The sequence below is a fragment of the Erpetoichthys calabaricus genome, chromosome 11 (assembly GCF_900747795.2).
Source record: "Erpetoichthys calabaricus chromosome 11, fErpCal1.3, whole genome shotgun sequence".
NCBI lineage: Eukaryota > Metazoa > Chordata > Cladistia > Polypteriformes > Polypteridae > Erpetoichthys > Erpetoichthys calabaricus.
This window is the reverse complement of record NC_041404.2, coordinates 149,427,380-149,444,455: the sequence shown is the minus strand read 5'-3', so window position 1 is coordinate 149,444,455 and position 17,076 is coordinate 149,427,380. Positions and strand designations below refer to the sequence as shown.

At 44.1% G+C, this 17,076-nt stretch overlaps 2 protein-coding genes and 1 long non-coding RNA gene across 3 annotated transcripts in view; 1 reads left to right on the top strand and 2 right to left on the bottom strand.

Annotated features, from left to right (window-relative positions):
• The window catches only part of zgc:153896 (uncharacterized protein LOC569930 homolog), a 50,092-nt gene extending 47,213 nt beyond the window's left edge, over nucleotides 1–2,879 (top strand). Inside the window, exon 6 of the mRNA XM_028814627.2 lies at nucleotides 2,808–2,879. Coding sequence (XP_028670460.1) covers nucleotides 2,808–2,862 — 55 coding nt within the window. The 3' untranslated portion in view covers nucleotides 2,863–2,879. The remainder of the gene's footprint in view (nucleotides 1–2,807) is intronic.
• A 5,815-nt stretch (nucleotides 2,880–8,694) lies between these two features.
• On the bottom strand, nucleotides 8,695–12,350 carry LOC127529556 (uncharacterized). Its single transcript, XR_007936181.1, has 2 exons — nucleotides 12,305–12,350; nucleotides 8,695–11,942 (listed from the first exon to the last, which is right to left on the bottom strand). It is a non-coding gene; the product is annotated as an uncharacterized LOC127529556 (long non-coding RNA).
• A 1,446-nt stretch (nucleotides 12,351–13,796) lies between these two features.
• The window catches only part of LOC114661149 (cytoplasmic phosphatidylinositol transfer protein 1-like), a 149,108-nt gene continuing 145,828 nt past the window's right edge, over nucleotides 13,797–17,076 (bottom strand). The window contains exon 10 of the mRNA XM_028814318.2: nucleotides 13,797–14,359. Coding sequence (XP_028670151.1) covers nucleotides 14,094–14,359 — 266 coding nt within the window. The 3' untranslated portion in view covers nucleotides 13,797–14,093. The remainder of the gene's footprint in view (nucleotides 14,360–17,076) is intronic.

The following is a 17,076-nucleotide window of genomic DNA, read 5'->3' as shown; positions in this document are numbered from 1 at the left end:
CCTTCTAAAATGGCCGGGACGCTTTAGTTGGGACCCCTAGAAAAGATCTTAAGTAACCGGATTCAAGTGATTTTTTTCAAAATTGCCGCACACACATCTCCAATCGTGCAGTCAGTCATTCAGCCGATTGAAATGGCAGCCACTCTGCTGTTTGGTGTCATCATGTGTCCCTCACTGAACTTGGACCAGAGAAAGCAAAGGTAGAGAGTCGTCTGGGGGAAATCAGAGAGAAAATGACAGACCCGCATGTTAAAGGCAAAGGCTGGAAGACCACCTCCGAGCAGCTTGATGTTCCTGTGACAACAGATGTATATGTTAGTAAGAAGCTGAAGGTCCACAGGACTGTAGCCCACCTCCCTGGGACCCACAGTGGGCAGAAGGATGGAGAGAATGGTAGACAAAAGGCCAGCGACAACTTCCTAAGAGACACAAGCTGAACCCCAAGGTCAAGGTCCATCAGTGTCTGATCGATTGCACCATCTGTCGCTGTTTGAGTGACGGTGGGCTTAATGGAAGAAGGACCCCACTGTTGAAAGAAAAACATAACAAAGCAAGACTGGGATTTTGCTCAAATATGTAAGGAAGAAGCCACAATGCTTTTGGGAGAAAAGATGAGACAAAACTGGAGGTGTTTGGGAAGTCACAGCAGCTCAACGTCCACAAAAATGAAGCAAAAACACGAGACGTACCGTGAGACACGGAGGGGCCTGCTTTATGTTTTGGGGCGGGTTTGCTATGACTGGCATGGGATGCCTCGAGTCTGAAATCTCAAGACCATCGAGACGTTCTGGAGTGAAACACCATGCTGTGGACCACGGCCACCCTAACCTGACACCGACGGGCAGAGACACGAGTTCAGCACCCAACACGCGTCATTCCACTGCTGGAGAACTTTTTCTTTACACCCACAGCACAGAACAACAAAGCACTACAACGTCTCTTTCTCTTTCTTTCTTTTCTGTTCTCTCCTTTTTGATCTTTCTTTCTCTAAATTCCGTTCTCTTTTTAATCTTTCTTTCTCTAACTTCCGTTCTCCTTTTTGATCTTTCGTTCTTTCCTTCTCTTCCGTTCTCTCCTTTTTGATCTTTCGTTCTTTCTTTCTCTTCCGTTCTCTCCTTTTTGATCTTTTGTTCTTTCTTTTTCTCTTTAACTTCCGTTCTCTCCTTTTTGATATCTTTCTCTAACTTCTGTTCTCTCCTTTTTGATCTATAGTTCTTTCTTTCTCTAACTTCCGTTCTCTCCTTTTTGATTTTTCGTTCTCTCTCTTTCTCTCTAACTTCCATTCTCTCCTTTTTGATTTTTCGTTCTCTCTTTCTCTCTAACTTCCGTTCTCTCCTTTTTGATCTTTCGTTCTCTTTCTTTCTATCTAACTTCCATTCTCTCCTTTTTGATATCTTTCTCTAACTTCTGTTCTCTCCTTTTTGATCTTTCGTTCTCTTTCTTTCTCTAACTTCCATTCTCTCCTTTTTGATCTTTCTTTCTTTCCACCTCCGCCCCTCCCTCACAACTTTCGTCCTTCTTCCTCTCAATTCTGGCTCCCCAAATGGAGTGATTCAGGTCCTTGGAGTGCTCCAGGTGGCTCATCAGTATTACCTGGAATCACTCCCAGGTGTGGTGGAAGTCAAGTATTGGGCTCTGCAGCTCCCCCCCAGTACCCAACAGGGCTGCACCACACTCCAGCTCCCAGCATGGTCTGTGGGAATCCGTGGTGCCACAGCCGCCCAGGAGGGCTGCCCCCTAGCGTCCCAGGGGAGGTATTGCTTCACCGATGCTCTGCCAAGCCCCAAGGGTCCTTTCATTCCGTTGGCGTCCCGGCACGATAAGAGCTGTGGCTGCCCGTCACGCCACCTACGAAAGGTCCACAGAAGGTGGTCACCCTGCATCATCTCTCCCAAGCAGACAGGCTTTTCCAGATGTGCTGTCTAAGCTCTTCAGCAGAGGCACAAACCAACGGGCAAAGCAGAGGACTGGAAATGCAGTCCCTGACTACTGTGTGGCAAACAAAAATCACATCACGTTTACTTCCTTTTAAAATCTGAAGATGTCCAGCACTGCAATCAGCTCAGAAATGGCAGAAACTACTAGGACCCTCGTCCACTGTCTTGAGACATCTCATCAGAAGTGGTTTTCATGGAGTAACTGGAACCAAAAAGTCCGTCATTCCTCTGAGGTGGAGATAAAGCCACACAACTTGCCTACACATGGAAACGCAAGGACTGGAGTGCTGAAGAACGGCAGCAGGTGTCCTGGACTGACGAATTAAAATTTGACATTCCGGTACACGGACGAATGTCTGTAGGCAGCAGTAAGGCACCGTGGGGACTCCCTGCAGGTTTGATGATTTGATCAAAACTGATGGCCTGCTCACTGCTGAGAACTGCAGGCAGATGCTTAGCCATCATACAGCGGGGGGGGGGGCATCTGATCGGTCTCCCCTTTTCACTGTAGTATGACACGGCCAAAATCATAAAACGAGGAGCAGGGAATTGTCAAGGAGATGGTGCAGGATGACCACCACAGAGCCCCCTGATCTGCACAGCAAGGAGCCAGTGGGGGATTACAAGGGGAGAAAACCTTCAGACAAGGCACGACAGTGGGGCCGAGAGAAGGCAAAGGGTGGGCACCACAAACATTCACCTCATTTGAGTTTTTTTTTAATTTTACTGCACTTTTAGGAAGTTTACTGATTATTAAATACCCAATGACTTTCCTTTAGAAATGCTGTAAAGCAGGACTGACTTCAATACACACTCGGTACTCTCTCTGTGTGGATCATTTATTTTTCCATTTTATTTTTTGTCTTTCAGGTCCAACACCCATGGGCAGCCAAAGAATGAACAGATCTATAATTCAAAATTCTGAGATTTCCACAATAAAAAGATCCTTATTTAAAACAAGTGTTTTGGTATTGTAAAGGGGCACTCAGCGAGAGCGGAGTCACCAACTCCAGTCCTGGTGGACCACCATGGCTGCAGGTTTTCATTCTAACCCTTTTCTTAATGAGTGACCTGTTTTTGCTGCTAATTAACTTCTTTTGAACTCATTTTAATTGATTTGTTCCTCTGAATTCCTTCATTTCTTTCCTTAAATTGCAACCAAACAGAAGTGAAACGTGAAGTGAGCAAGCCAACAGAAGACCAACTAAGTCAGGGCCTCAAACTCCAACCAGTTGCTTAATTAGGCTCGGATTCTGGTCTTTCATTAAACCCGTTCTTTAATTCCGTGCCTTGTTGCTGCTCTTGTGGTGCATTAGCAGACATTTCTAAAATTCTTGATTTTCTCTTTTGTAATGTTTTGGGGACCTGAGCAGACCAGCATTTCTGAGACCTTCATCTTTCTTTATTTTCAGATATTGTACGATGGATGCCAGTTGGTTTGACTCATTTTATATCTCATTATTGATTGGCTGCTAATTAATGAAAGAAAAACAATTGAGGGGTCCGAAGTCTTCAAGAGCAAGTCAAACAAAAATGAATTCACAAAAAGTTAATTTTAAACAGCACAAACCAGTCCCTCATTAAGAAAAGGGTTAGAATGAAAACCTGCAGCCACGGTGGTCCTCCAGGACTGGAGTTGGCGATCCCTGATCTAGACAATTATAGCAAACATCATATTAATCATGAGCCGGGCCAGTGAGTAGTAGGTTCGTATTGTGCATGTGAAAGACAGATAGATAGGAAAGACACTATATAATAGACAGATAGATAGGAAAGACACTATATAATAGATACAGATATGAAAAGACAATATAATAGATAGATATGAAAGACACTATATAGTAGATATGAAAGACTATATAATAGATAGACAGATATGAATGGCACTATATAATAGATAGACAGATAGATAAGAAAGACACTATAATAGACACAGATATGAAAGGACAATATAATAGATAGATATGAAAGACACTATATACTAGATAGACAGATATGAAAGACACTATATAATATATAGTGTCTTTCCTATCTATCTGTCTAATAGACACAGATATGAAATGACAATATAATAGATAGGAAAGAACAATATAATAGATAGGAAAGACACTATATAATAGACAGATAGATAGCAAAGGACAATGTAATAGATAGGAAAGACACTATATAATAGATGCAGATATGAAATGACAATATAATAGATATGAAAGACACTATATAGTAGACAGATATGAAAGACACTATATAATAGATATATAGTGCCTTTCCTATCTGTCTGTCAAATAGATAGGAAATACTATATAATAGATAGACAGAAAAGACACTATATGATAGATAGGAAAGACACTATATAATAGATAGGAAAATGTGCTACGCAGTATAAGATAAAAATATATGAATGGTGCTGTATGATAGATCATTACGATTGATAGATAAGAAAGATGCTATATATTAGATTTATTGGAAATGCAAAACATGCAGATAAACAGGGCGGCACGGTGGCGCAGTGAGTAGCGCTGCTGCCTCGCAGTTGGGAGATCTGGGGACCTGGGTTCACTTCCCGGGTCCTCCCTGCGTGGAGTTTGCATGTTCTCCCCGTGTCTGCGTGGGTTTCCTCCCACAGTCCAAAGACATGCAGGTTAGGTGGATTGGTGATTCTAAATTGGCCCTAGTGTGTGCTTGGTGTGTTTGTGTGTGTCCTGCGGTGGGTTGGCACCCTGCCCGGGATTGGTTCCTGCCTTGTGCCCTGTGTTGGCTGGGATTGGCTCCAGCAGACCCCCGTGACCCTGTGTTCGGATTCAGCGGGTTGGATAATGGATGGATGCAGATAAACAGAGAGATACAAAAGGCACTATTTAATAGGTAGGTATGCATTGTGAATAGACAGACAGGATATGAAAGATGCTATATAAGTGAAAGGCACTATTCATATTAGAGTTGAGATGATATCATACATACAACACACAGATATGAAAGGCATATCATTATAGACAGACATATGCAGTCGGTGTTACATAATCAGTTGGCAAAGATAAATTTCATTTCTTCAAGCAGGAACACAGAACAGTAATAGAAGGGCAAATTATCACCTAAATGAATGATCCGGGCCCACACACACACACACACACACACACATACAGTAACCTATTAGCAGTATTATATAAAGCATACCTGTGCTGCGTCCCCGTTGGAGTGGATGCCTGCATGATGGCGTCTGCAGTCTGCTCCGAGTGCGTCTCGTGTCTTCAGTTGCTTCTGACCATCACTGTTCAGCACATCTCCTATCTACAGAAGCCATTTCCACAATCCTTAGCGTCTGTTTCAACTGGACCTCTGGCTTCTTTGTTCCAAGTGCCTCCTTCCAGAATAGACCCCCATACCCTGCACCAAGACCCCCAATCCTTTCTGGTGGGTGTCTTTTAATGCCTGACCCATTTTATCAGACCAGCTCCATCTTGTTAGCCTCATTTTGGCAGCGCAGTGTGTAAAGGAACAAAAACCATGGATGGGTCAACACTTCCCCACTCATTCCCACCGGGCCAATTTAGGGTCTTTAATCAACACAAAACACATCTTTGACATGTAGGAGGGGAAGCGGTGGTCTGTCCCACCCAGACAGAAGGAGAATCTGCAGACTGCACACACAGAGAGAGAATGACCTAGGTGGGACTTGAATCCAGGACTCTAAAGCTGTAAAATGGCAGAACCAATCACTGCTCCGCCATACATCCCATGTGAAGGACTCACTGGCTTCTCTTCAAGCATTCAACTGGCACGAGTTTATAACAACCCTTAGAATTCAGAAAAGGCCAGCGTTAGGTCACCATATTGACACTGGCCAAGCCTGTCACCAAACTCGACATTTAGTCTCACAAATGCAATCAAATGTGGCCGTGTGCATGAGAGGACCTCACAGTGGCCTGCCCAGTGCTACAGGGAGCCTACATATTGATCTTAAATTGGACTAAGCAGCTCTACATCCTGTGTGCGTACCAGTAGGGCAACCTGGGTAGTGTAGTCCCACCATGCTGGATACTACGGGTGCAGCTCAGAATAAAGCTTCCCTATCTAGAGTGGGGTCTGCCAGACCCAGAAGTGCGTCTTCAGTGGAGGGCCGCATCTCTCGAACTGCACCCTGGGTTCCAAATAAAAGGAGTGGCTCACCCCTCTTCACTCAGAGGGTCACTTGGAGTCGATGGACAAAGGCTGAGGAGAAGTGGAAAGAAGTGAAACAAGACGAAGAAGAACTGAACGGAATATTAAAAAAGGAGTGAGCACTTATAATGGAAGGGAAGCCAATGACAAATATGATAGTGACTTCAACCTGGAACTGTTGGGGGGGGGGGGGATGGTGTCTTTTTGGGGGTCCAGGTACTCCCTCTGGTGGCCACACATTGTATTCGTAATCACTGATGGTGAAATAGTCTAAACCCCCCCCCATCACACACACACACACACACACACGTCCTATATCTGTAATTTGTCATTTCTAATCATCTGGGAGTGTCTGTTTGAGTACTAGGACCACCGTATCAAAAATATGATCATATTCGTGATCATCATCCACAAAATAGCATAACACGACACTCAACAAGGATAATGTTACCAATTCCGTTTGTTTAGAAATTTTGTAGTCCCTTTGACCCCTCACGACCCATTTAAGGGGTGAACCCCTGGGGTGCGTTGATGTGGCACGAACAACTTCAAGCCATTTTTGCTGAAAACACCTACTGGTTTACAGGTTATGTTCCAGAAATGGCCTAACAACGAGTGTTTTGTTTTCAGGTCTAGAGGGCCATAAGTAGACAGGAACCCCAAAAAGCTCGACGTCTTACATAACAAGACACCAAGACGATTGGAATGGTGCGTCACATGTGGGAGTTTTCACATACCGGTGGGTCATGAGGTGCCAAACGATAAAAAATGGAAGTCATTCCACAGCGTTCAGAAGTCGTTCTTGAGAACACAAAAGTGGTCGGCTGTTGCGGTGCCCACTTTGTGCTACAGCCTTGAATAAGCAGACTAACCTGGGGAGGGTACCAGATACCTGTGAACCCAAAGGGGGACACCGACGGTCATAAAGGAGGACGCTTCCCATTCTGTTCACGAAACACAGTGTGTTACAATGAAAACTTTAAAACCAAGGTCGCAAAACGAGTCCTCAAAATTAAAAGTTACAGTGTAACGACGCAGTTTCATATTTTTCAGACGAGGCGACTTTTCGCAGCAGTTCATCGTTCCCGGCAGCATAGGCGTGGAACTCCAGCATGTGTCTTCAAAGACTCCGCCGAATATTTCAGTTGAAAAAATGACGTGACTTTTGCAGACAAAGCAGATGTCTTTGCCGTGTTTCTGTGTTTTTCGCTAGTAACGCGCCGTTCTACATCGGTGGTACCCTTGTTTGTAACGGACACGTAAGAATCACAAACCAAACACTTTGCTTCGTTTCTGGTGCGTCCTTCACCTAAGCACACACTCTTCGTTTTCATGCGGTCTGAGAATTTGCATCTCCTCTTGTTAGTGTTACTACGGGACGACATTTTTAGATAAAAGACCACTGCGTATTGGCGTTAAAGTAGGAAAAACACAAAAATGGCGAAGTGGACAGAGGCGCGTAGCTGTGTTTTGTTTTCGATAAAAGAGATGACCACATGCGATTTCAGCCAATAACACGCGCAAGTCAGTGACTGACGAAAGCCGGAAATTTTCACCTTTTCAGACAAAGATTGCCGGACGGAGGACACAACGCCGAAAAGGATGACGTGCTGCTGGACGTCTGGTAATCCTAGACTAACCCATTAAGACTCCCGTCCCGTAACCAAAATGTCCTGCTCCCTGTAAACCGATCAGAAAGTCAGTGACGGTCAATCACAGGTGTCACAGCCACAAAATGTCCGTATCAACCTCAAGAGAAGTGTGGATGATCAGTACGGCAGTCTACCGCAACGACAAGTCGGAGAACAAAATGGTGTCAGCCAAACAAAGGTTTGAAAGTGTCTTTATTAAAAAATGAAAGAGAAAGAAAGAAAGAGCGAGCAGAGGCCATTTTACAGCGTAGTCGGCGTTCACTGCTCTCACCAACTTCAATAAGATGGCTATTTACAGCACAAATGATAACTAATCTTGAGTCATATGACAAAAAAATGACAAATCTGTATCAGTAGCAAAGGCCCGTCCCCACTGAAGGAAAAAAGAAAAGGAAAGCTGGAGGAGGAGGAGGAGGACGACTCCGTTTAGGGAGGAAAGCCATCCATGACACAGAACTGCATGAGCAAAGAAGTCCTTTAAAGATGAGAACGGCGCACCGGTACCGGCACAGTCCGGTCAGTTTGAGCGTTTGGTGGGTACCCGCTGGGCTTTGTTACCCTCCAGCTGTAATTACATTTTCACAGGATGCTGAAGGCTGGTGGTCTCGAGCCAAGCCGTGCCAGACGTGCTGTCCCAATCCAATGACAATTGACTTTCTGGACAAAACGTTTCAAAGTTTGAACGTTGTCAAGGTTTCCTTAGATATGTATACTGTACGTAACGAGGGTAAATTTAATTACCTCTGTAAAGCTAACATGAATTGGAACAATTTCACTTCAAACCAGCAGGCTAATGGCCACATCTAGCGCCCTGAGCCTCTCCCTGGGGGCCGACTGGCGATTTCTTTTTGAGTTATCGTGTCCACGGACTCCCACTCACAGACATCACGTGGCCAATATGCGTCCTTTTGCTGGACAAATTTCAACCCCAATCCCAATATTTTCCCCCAATTCTGTAGATACTGTATACACATTTGGCACATGCAGGAAAAGATACAAGCACACAGACCCCATTTTAGGCAACCATATCCGACTAAAAAATAACAAAGCGAGACGTGAAAGGAGACCTGGGAAGAATGTCCTTATCTGACAACGCATGGCACAGCTGGACAAGTCCAAAAACATCTGAAAAACATAACCATCGGTGTGAACCGCAGGCTACACACCCCATAACCAAAGCAGCTGACATTTTAAAGGGGCAGCCCCTGGAGTACCCAAAGGGGCTTCTTCATGGTTTACTACACACAGGTGTTATGGATGACACAGGACATTGGAGGCGGCATCCTAAGATTTGTTATAAAGGTGGCACAACTGTTGTGATTTCACAGGGCTCTCATTTATGAGGGTCAAAGGTTTTGTGAATTCACTGACACGGGGGCACAATGCATGTGACACTCTGGGGTGCGGGTGGCCAGGGTCTATTGGGTCTACCTTGGCAGCACTGGGCATCAGGCAGGAATCAAGCCTGTGCGATCAGTTTACACCTCACTTCCAAACTGGTGGCCGCTGGAACAGCCAGATAGGGAATACTGGGGGCTCCTACTGGTAAAAAAAGGGGGAAGCCAAACTATTTTGTTTTTTCGCCTTTCCCTTTGTCCTAATGAGGTTTTTAATCTCGGAGATTTTGTTACTCCTCAAGGCATATAAATCTGACTGCAAGATGGAAGAAAAAGGAAAACTGAAGATTCGCATAGGATGGTAGCACCCCACGTGCCCACCAAAGGCTCTACTCCTTCAGCTGAGTTTGCCTTTCTACCCCATGTGCTGTACCCGCTTCTAAACTTACGAGCAAATTCGCCGAGCATTTCACAAACTATTTTTCCATTTCTGTGAGACGTCAGAGACACAGGAGCTGTGACAGTCCAGATCTGCGGCAACAAGTCAAAGTGGGTAAGAGGGGCAAAACAATGTGAAACAGCAAATGCTATTGGGGGGGGTCGCAAGTAATGTCTCCTACGATGGGCACCTGGGAAATGGAAATCTGCAGAATGTACATAAAGCGGGCAGGAGAGAGGAGACACATTGGAGAGTACTGGGTGGTACCATCCATCCATCCATTATCCAACCCGCTATATCCTAACTACAGGGTCACGGGGGTCTGCTGGAGCCAATTCCCAGCCAACACAGGGCGCAAGGCAGGAAACAAACCCCGGGCAGGGCGCCAGCCCACCGCAGACTGGGTGGTACCTTAAGTGAAAAGAGGTTTGGTAAACTGGGAGCTCACTAAATAAAATATTCAAGTCCCTGTTTGCAAGAGACCACCCCCCTCCCCCCCCCCAAAATTCCCAGTGGGACACCCCGTTCTCATCTTCTGGCTGCTCCGATTCTCCTTGATGGCATGTGCTGGGTTAACCATCTACCGTGTTATAGTCCATTCATCACCAGGACTACCATGACTGTAAAATGGCAGCATTAGACCCCATAAGAGTGGTCTGTGTAGCATGTTTACATTTAGATCACGGGAGATGATGCCAACCTGTGCACATCGCCACAAACACCCACTTAACGGACCCAACACAATCTATCTGCACCCCAGACAGCTGATTTAACATGCAAGTTTGGTTTCATAGAAAAAGCATAGCATGAAGCTGCTACTGGCCTGTCCCATAATAATGCACATTTGGGGATCACCACACCCAGGTGCTTTTATAATACCTAACCCTCACCTCACCTCACCTTCACGGCCTTGAGAAAAAAGGGTGACGCTTTGGCCTTTTGTGATTATTATAGGCCGTGTGGAGAAGAACAGGACTTGGCGATTATTAGAATACATTTGGGAATTTATAGATTCAGGCATCGAGAAGAACCGGAGAAAAACAAGCAGGTGAGATGGCTTTTTAGATACTGGACGCCTGGCTTTAAGCCAGCAAGGATTTCTAAAGTTCATTTGCACAAATCAAAGAAGTTAAAAAAAGATAAATATTTACAGTCTTCTATACGCTCATTTCATCACCTTACCCTTCGAAACGTTCATAAATCACAGCCACACAATACCACGGATTTTTTGACAAAAGCAGGAAAAAAAAAATGGATCACAGGTTTAGTTCACCCAAAACTCAAAATTTTGCTTTCCTTCCTTCTCAAAGAATACGTTAACAGGTGAGATGAATACGCGCTTTGAGTTTTGTTGTTTCCAGTATTCAGTAATAATAAAGGTTTTGTAATGGTGGCCGCACTGTAAACAGAATCGTGAAATCGTCGTAGCCTCCCAGCAGGCTCTCAGCAACATAACCTGTGGGAAGACTTCTAGTTGATCCCATTTACTGTATAAGCTGGGGGCACTTGAGTGGTACTGTTTACCCACCCATGGCAGCCACGGTGGCAGAGTGTAAATTTATATGAAAAGGAGTCATCGAGATGCAATGGATGATGGAGATTAATTACCTCTAGCCATGCAGAACTGTACTAGAACATCAGAAATTTGACAACGAGAGGAGACCATTTGGTCCACCAGGATAGTTTGTTTGGCTAATAGCTAATCTGTTATAAAAATCTCATCCAGACACTTCTTAAAGGTTATCAAGGTTTCCGTGTTCAGTTTAGTTCGACTTTGCCAACGTGGCACTAGCTATCAGGATGACAAACGTGACACCATTTTTAAGAAAATCTGCCACTATGCACTGCCGTCCCTGTCACTGTTACTAAGGTCTTTAAGAACACAATGGAGTGAAGAGGAGTCGAGATGCAATGGAGGTTGGAGATTACCTGTACCCATGCAGAACTGTACTAGAACATCAGACATTTGACAAACGAGAGAAGACCATTCGGTCCAGCAGGCTAGTTTGTTTGGCTAATAGCTAAGCCATTATAAAAATCTCATTCAGAAACTTCTTAAAGGTTATCAAGGTTTCCGTGTTCAGTTTAGTCCGACTTTGCCAACATGGCACTAGCTATCAGGATGACAAACATGACACTATGCCACTATGTACTGCCGTCCCTGTCACTGTTGATGAGTTCTTTAAGTGTGTGCATGTGGCAAACGTCCACATTCTAACCTGCCTGTGTACCAGTTCACGCCTGCAGGGAGATGGAGCCAATCCTGGCAGCACTGGTGGGAGCCAACCGTGATCAGTGTGGAATTCAACTGTACAGCAGGAAAAAGACATTCATTTTTTTTTTGATTCATTAAAGTTGGCAATTTCACCATCAAGAAGAATTTAACTGGCAGTAACAAAGCGAAGCTCTTTCCTCTACACAGCTATCCATCCCATCCATTTTCCAACCCGCTGAATCCGAACACAGGGTCACGGGGGTCTGCTGGAGCCAATCCCAGCCAACACAGGGCACAAGGCAGGAACCAATCCCGGGCAGGGTGCCAACCCACCGCAGGACACACACAAACACACCCACACACCACACACACACACACTAGGGCCAATTTAGAATCGCCAATCCACCTAACCTGCATGTCTTTGGACTGTGGGAGGAAACCCACGCAGACACGGGGAGAACATGCAAACTCCACGCAGGGAGGACCCGGGAAGCGAACCCGGGTCCCCAGGTCTCCCAACTGCGAGGCAGCAGCGCTACCCACTGCGCCACCGTGCCGCCTCTACACACCTATCCAAGTTTAAAACACTTTAAATCGTCTTATTATTGAATTAATTGACCGTGTAGGCCTCACTTTTTATGACTGCAGTGTTAACACAGCGGCAGGTGCTTCAGGAGTGGCGAGAAGAAGCAGCTTTCAGAGCTTTTCTGTTTACCGATTTTAGTTGTTTTGTGTTTTTATTTATTTATTTCCTCTTCCACCCTCTTTGAATACGCTGTATGTCTGCTCTAGGAGCGACGCTTGTACCGAGGCGTTCGTTTACGACAGGGGTCCTCTGGAGGGCCGCAGTGGCTACAGGTTTTCATTGCAGTCAGTGTCCTAATGAGAACTCTGTCTTTGCTGATAATGAAACTTGCTATTTAACTCTGCGCCTTGTTAGCGCTTTCCTTCATGAAAGACAACTTTTAGGTACTTTGTAGATCAGAGGTCCTCTATTACAGTCCTAGAGGTCCACAGTGGCTGCAGGTTTTCACTTCAACCACTTTCTTAATTTGAACCCTTTTATTTACTACTACTAACGCAATATGCTTTTTGGGCTTCATTTTTTTTCCTTGCCTGTTACCCTTCTGAACTCCTAATTGCAAATTTTAGTTATTGGCAGCTGTATTTCAGTTTTAATTGTTGCTTGTTTTCTTAACCAGACGGTAGCTAATAATGAAATACAGATAACCAACAAACCCAAAGCTCTGCAGTTCACATGCTTCACTTTAAAACTGTGTATATGCTTCATGAAGCATCTGTGTTACAAAAATCTTTAGAAATAAATGAGCGGTGAATTGGAAAGAGTGTTAAGTTTAAATCTGTTCTGGTCCGCAAAACACATGGATAAGGAATCTCTGCAGTGTAATTAAACATTTCTCTTGGAGGAATGAAAGCACTAACAAGCCAAATAGTTAAATACCAAGTTTCATTATCATTTCATTAACTGGCTGGAATGAAAACCTGTAGCCACTGCGTCCATTCAGGACTGTGACTGATTTACTCCAAGGAAAATTGTTGGGAATTGAGCTGAATTTTCGATTTTCACAAAATGAAAAAAAAAATGAAGTCATACCTGGGGACCTGTGGTTCGCTTCCCGGGTCCTCCCTGCGTGGAGTTTGCATGTTCTCCCCGTGTCTGCGTGTGTTTCCTCCGGGCGCTCCGGTTTCCTCCCACAGTCCAAAGACATGCAGGTTAGGTGGATTGGCGATTCTAAATTGGCCCTAGTGTGTGCTGTGTTTGTGTGTGTCCTGCGGTGGTTTGGCACCCTGCCCGGGATTGGTTCCTGCCTTGTGCCCTGTGTTGGCTGGGATTGGCTCCAGCAGACCCCCGTGACCCTGTGTTCGGATTCAGCGGGTTGGAAAACGGATGGATGGAAAATGAAGTCATTCCACTTGATCACATTCTGAACACTTGCGATGCTAACATGAACGATACTGTAGGACAATAACCTTTAAACAGAAGCTACGGATCTAATGACATCTTAAATAGGAATTTGTTAACACCACCTCTCTCCCGTTACCAAGCGACTTCCATAGTCCTACTCACGGCATGTTACTTCAGAGAACGCGGACCTCCAGGTCTCCCCACCCATTCCCAAGTCCAAGTGTTGATGGTTTGTTTAATGTTAGGGATCTTGAAAGCATGGACTCCACTCAGGATCCTAAAATACCTCAAGGCATAAAAACAAGATTCTGAAGTTTGGGAGACTCTTTCACCCGCGTCAAGTCTTTTACTTTTCCCACTTTTCTTTTAGCTTCAAAAATACAAAAATCAGCGTGAAAGAAAATGATGTTGAAGTCCACACTGGCTGAATACTATTTGGGGAGAGCACATTCCCTCAGCTCTGGAAGAGTAAGTGTCTCAGGGGCCGACTTCTTGCGTGGTCTGTCTTTGGGTACATTGAGGAACTCGGGTGGATCTCCGTTCACGGGCGTGGAGGGCGTGCTTGTGGGGGCACTGCGGGTCGTCGACGGCTTGCTCACCTCGCTGATTGAAATAGTAGGGGTGACTACGCCGATCTTTTCATTGGTGGCCTGCTGTGTATGTCTTTCATACTCCCGCACCTCTTCCATTGACATATCTGGAAAGAAACGAAAAAGCATAAAAGTCAGTCCACGGGCTTCAGCAAGTAAACGCTGACTGAAAATACAAACGTGAGCAGCAATCCAATGCAATTTGAAGCACTGGGTGGCATTTTGAACAAAGTGGAGTTAATAGCATTGTGTCTAAAAGCCGTACTGGTGACAGAAATTACCTAGAGTCATCCATCACAACAAACCTCTGCTACATAAATCATCGTGACGTGGGTAATTGATTCCTGCGGAGGCTAGAATTTTGGCTTCATGCAGATAAGTAAGATTTCATTGGTTTTAAAAATTGGACAAGAGCTGTCGAAAGCATTTTACCATGAAGACTAATGTTGTTTTCACACATAATGTTCTCCCGTTACTAAAGTTTATTTGGAAAGTCAACCCCACTGCGTGAAAACGGAACAGCACAGAAGAGGGAAAAGAAAAAGAAATTCCCTTTTCACTTGACGTCACCGTACGTTTAAAAGGATGTTGATTATGTGGTGAAGTCATTTTCTTTAATATTTTTATTTTATTAATTTTCATTGTAATCATTCCATACAAACAGATCAATTTATAACCCAACAAAATTGAAGACAAATCAAACCCCACCACTGAGAAGGAGAGCTTAGCTAAAGGAAAATTGCTTAAGGCTTTTTAATAAGGCAACATTAAACAAAAGAAAGGGAGAAGTAAATATCTATATAAATAAGAGATGGAGAAGGGAGTTAACTGCAATAATAGTTATTTCTCTTATTCTAAAATAATATTGATTAAATCCTGCCATGTTTTGAAAAAATGTTGTACAGATCCTCTAACTGAAAATTTGATTTTTTCCAATTTCAAATAATATAAAACATCGGTTTCCCACTGACTTATAAGAGGAGAATTAGGATTCTTCCAATTTAACAAAATAAGTCTGCGTGCCAATAGTGTAGTGAATGCAATCACCGTTTGCTTGTCCTTCTCCACTTCAAGTCCATCTGGAAGGACACCAAACACAGCTGTTAGTGGGTTAGGAGGGATTGTGACCCCAAGGCTGTCTGAGAGGCACTTAAAAATTTTTGTCCAAAATGATGTTAGTTTGGTGCAGGCCCAGAACATGTGACCCAGTGAGGCAGGAGCTTGGTTGCAGCGCTCGCAGGTTGGATCCTGCCCTGGAAACATTTTGGACAGTTTTAAGCGAGACAGATGAGCTCGATATATAATTTTTAGTTGAATAATTCTATGCTTTGCGCATATGGAACTCGAATGAATTCTCTGCTTTGCTACCTTCCACTCCTTTTCTGATATATTGATTAAGAGATCTTTTTCCCAATGTCCTCTTGGATCTTTGAAAGGTAGGGACTCTAATAAGATTTTATATATTGCGGAAATAGTGTTTGTTTCCTCGGAATTGAGCAGTATTTTTTCCAGCATTGTGGAGGGTGCAAGGTGGGGGAAATTGGGCAATTTCTGTTTAACAAAATTTCTAATTTGAAGATAGTAAAAGAAATGTGTAGCTGGGAGGTTGAATTTTGAACGTAATTGTAAAAGTCATTTTCTAATAAACTTTCCAGATATCCTTGTTAAACGATAGGTTTGGTATTTTTTAGGCCAATCTCAGTACACATTTTTAAGTGAATTAAAAAAACAATACTGGGTATATTTTTGTGGTTTATTATGGCATCTACAGTATGTAGAGGCACCGGTTGAAACATGAAAGCAAGAACCTCAAAACGTGTTCAATGCATCACTTTTCAAGTTCGTATTTTTCTCCCCTATTCATCTCCATTTACGATTGCACCCATGTGGTAAAACAGCGGATCAAAGTTGCTTCCAGAAATCGCATTTTTGTAAGATGACGGCATTTTAAACGTTCTCCTGCTGTGCTCTCTCTCTCTATGCAGGTCTTCCTCCTCACTGCCTGGTTTCCTGTAGCTTGTCTTGTTTTTTGATCACACCTCGTATCTTCACGTTTTAAAAAAAGAAACGTTTACTGCAGTAAAAGATTTACAACTACTAGTCACCTTCAAAATACTCCCCTCCACTTCGAAGGCACTTATCCCAACGCTCCTGCCACTTTGGCGAAGCAGTTCTGGAAGTTTTCTTTCGAGAGTGTCTTTAGTTGGGCTGTTTGTGGCTGCCTGGATGTCCTCAATGGATTGGAATTGTTTGCCTTTCGTGGTCATTTTCAATTTAGGGAACAGCCAGACGTCGCACGGTGCCAGATCCGGCGAATAAGGTGAATGCAGACACAGTGTGATGTTTGTATTCGACAGGAATTGTCGTACTAGAAGGGATGTGTGACAATGAGCGTTGTCATGATGAAGAATGAAACCGTTTCAACATTTTCCTCGGTTATTGATGTTGAAGGACGTCGAGTCAGATCCATTATGAAATCGATCAAACCACTTGTAAACAGTCTTAATTGTCGGTGCAGTGTCACCATAAACCGATTTTAAAATCTGGTGGGTTTCCGCAATTTGAAACAAAATTTCATGTTTATGCGTTGCTCGAAGTCCATTAATTAACGACAATCTTGAAAAACACACTTGAACTCAACAGTGGCTCACAAACGACTGACGGTATCAAGCTCGTCCCAAACTCAGCTCTAGGATGGACCGGTCAGAACCAGCACTGAATTGTCTTGAGTTGCTCTTGGATGGTGCTCTGCATCAACTTTCACCGTACTTTTTGATCACACCTCATAGTAGTTGCCTTTGTCCTTTTGAAAGTGATCTGAGTA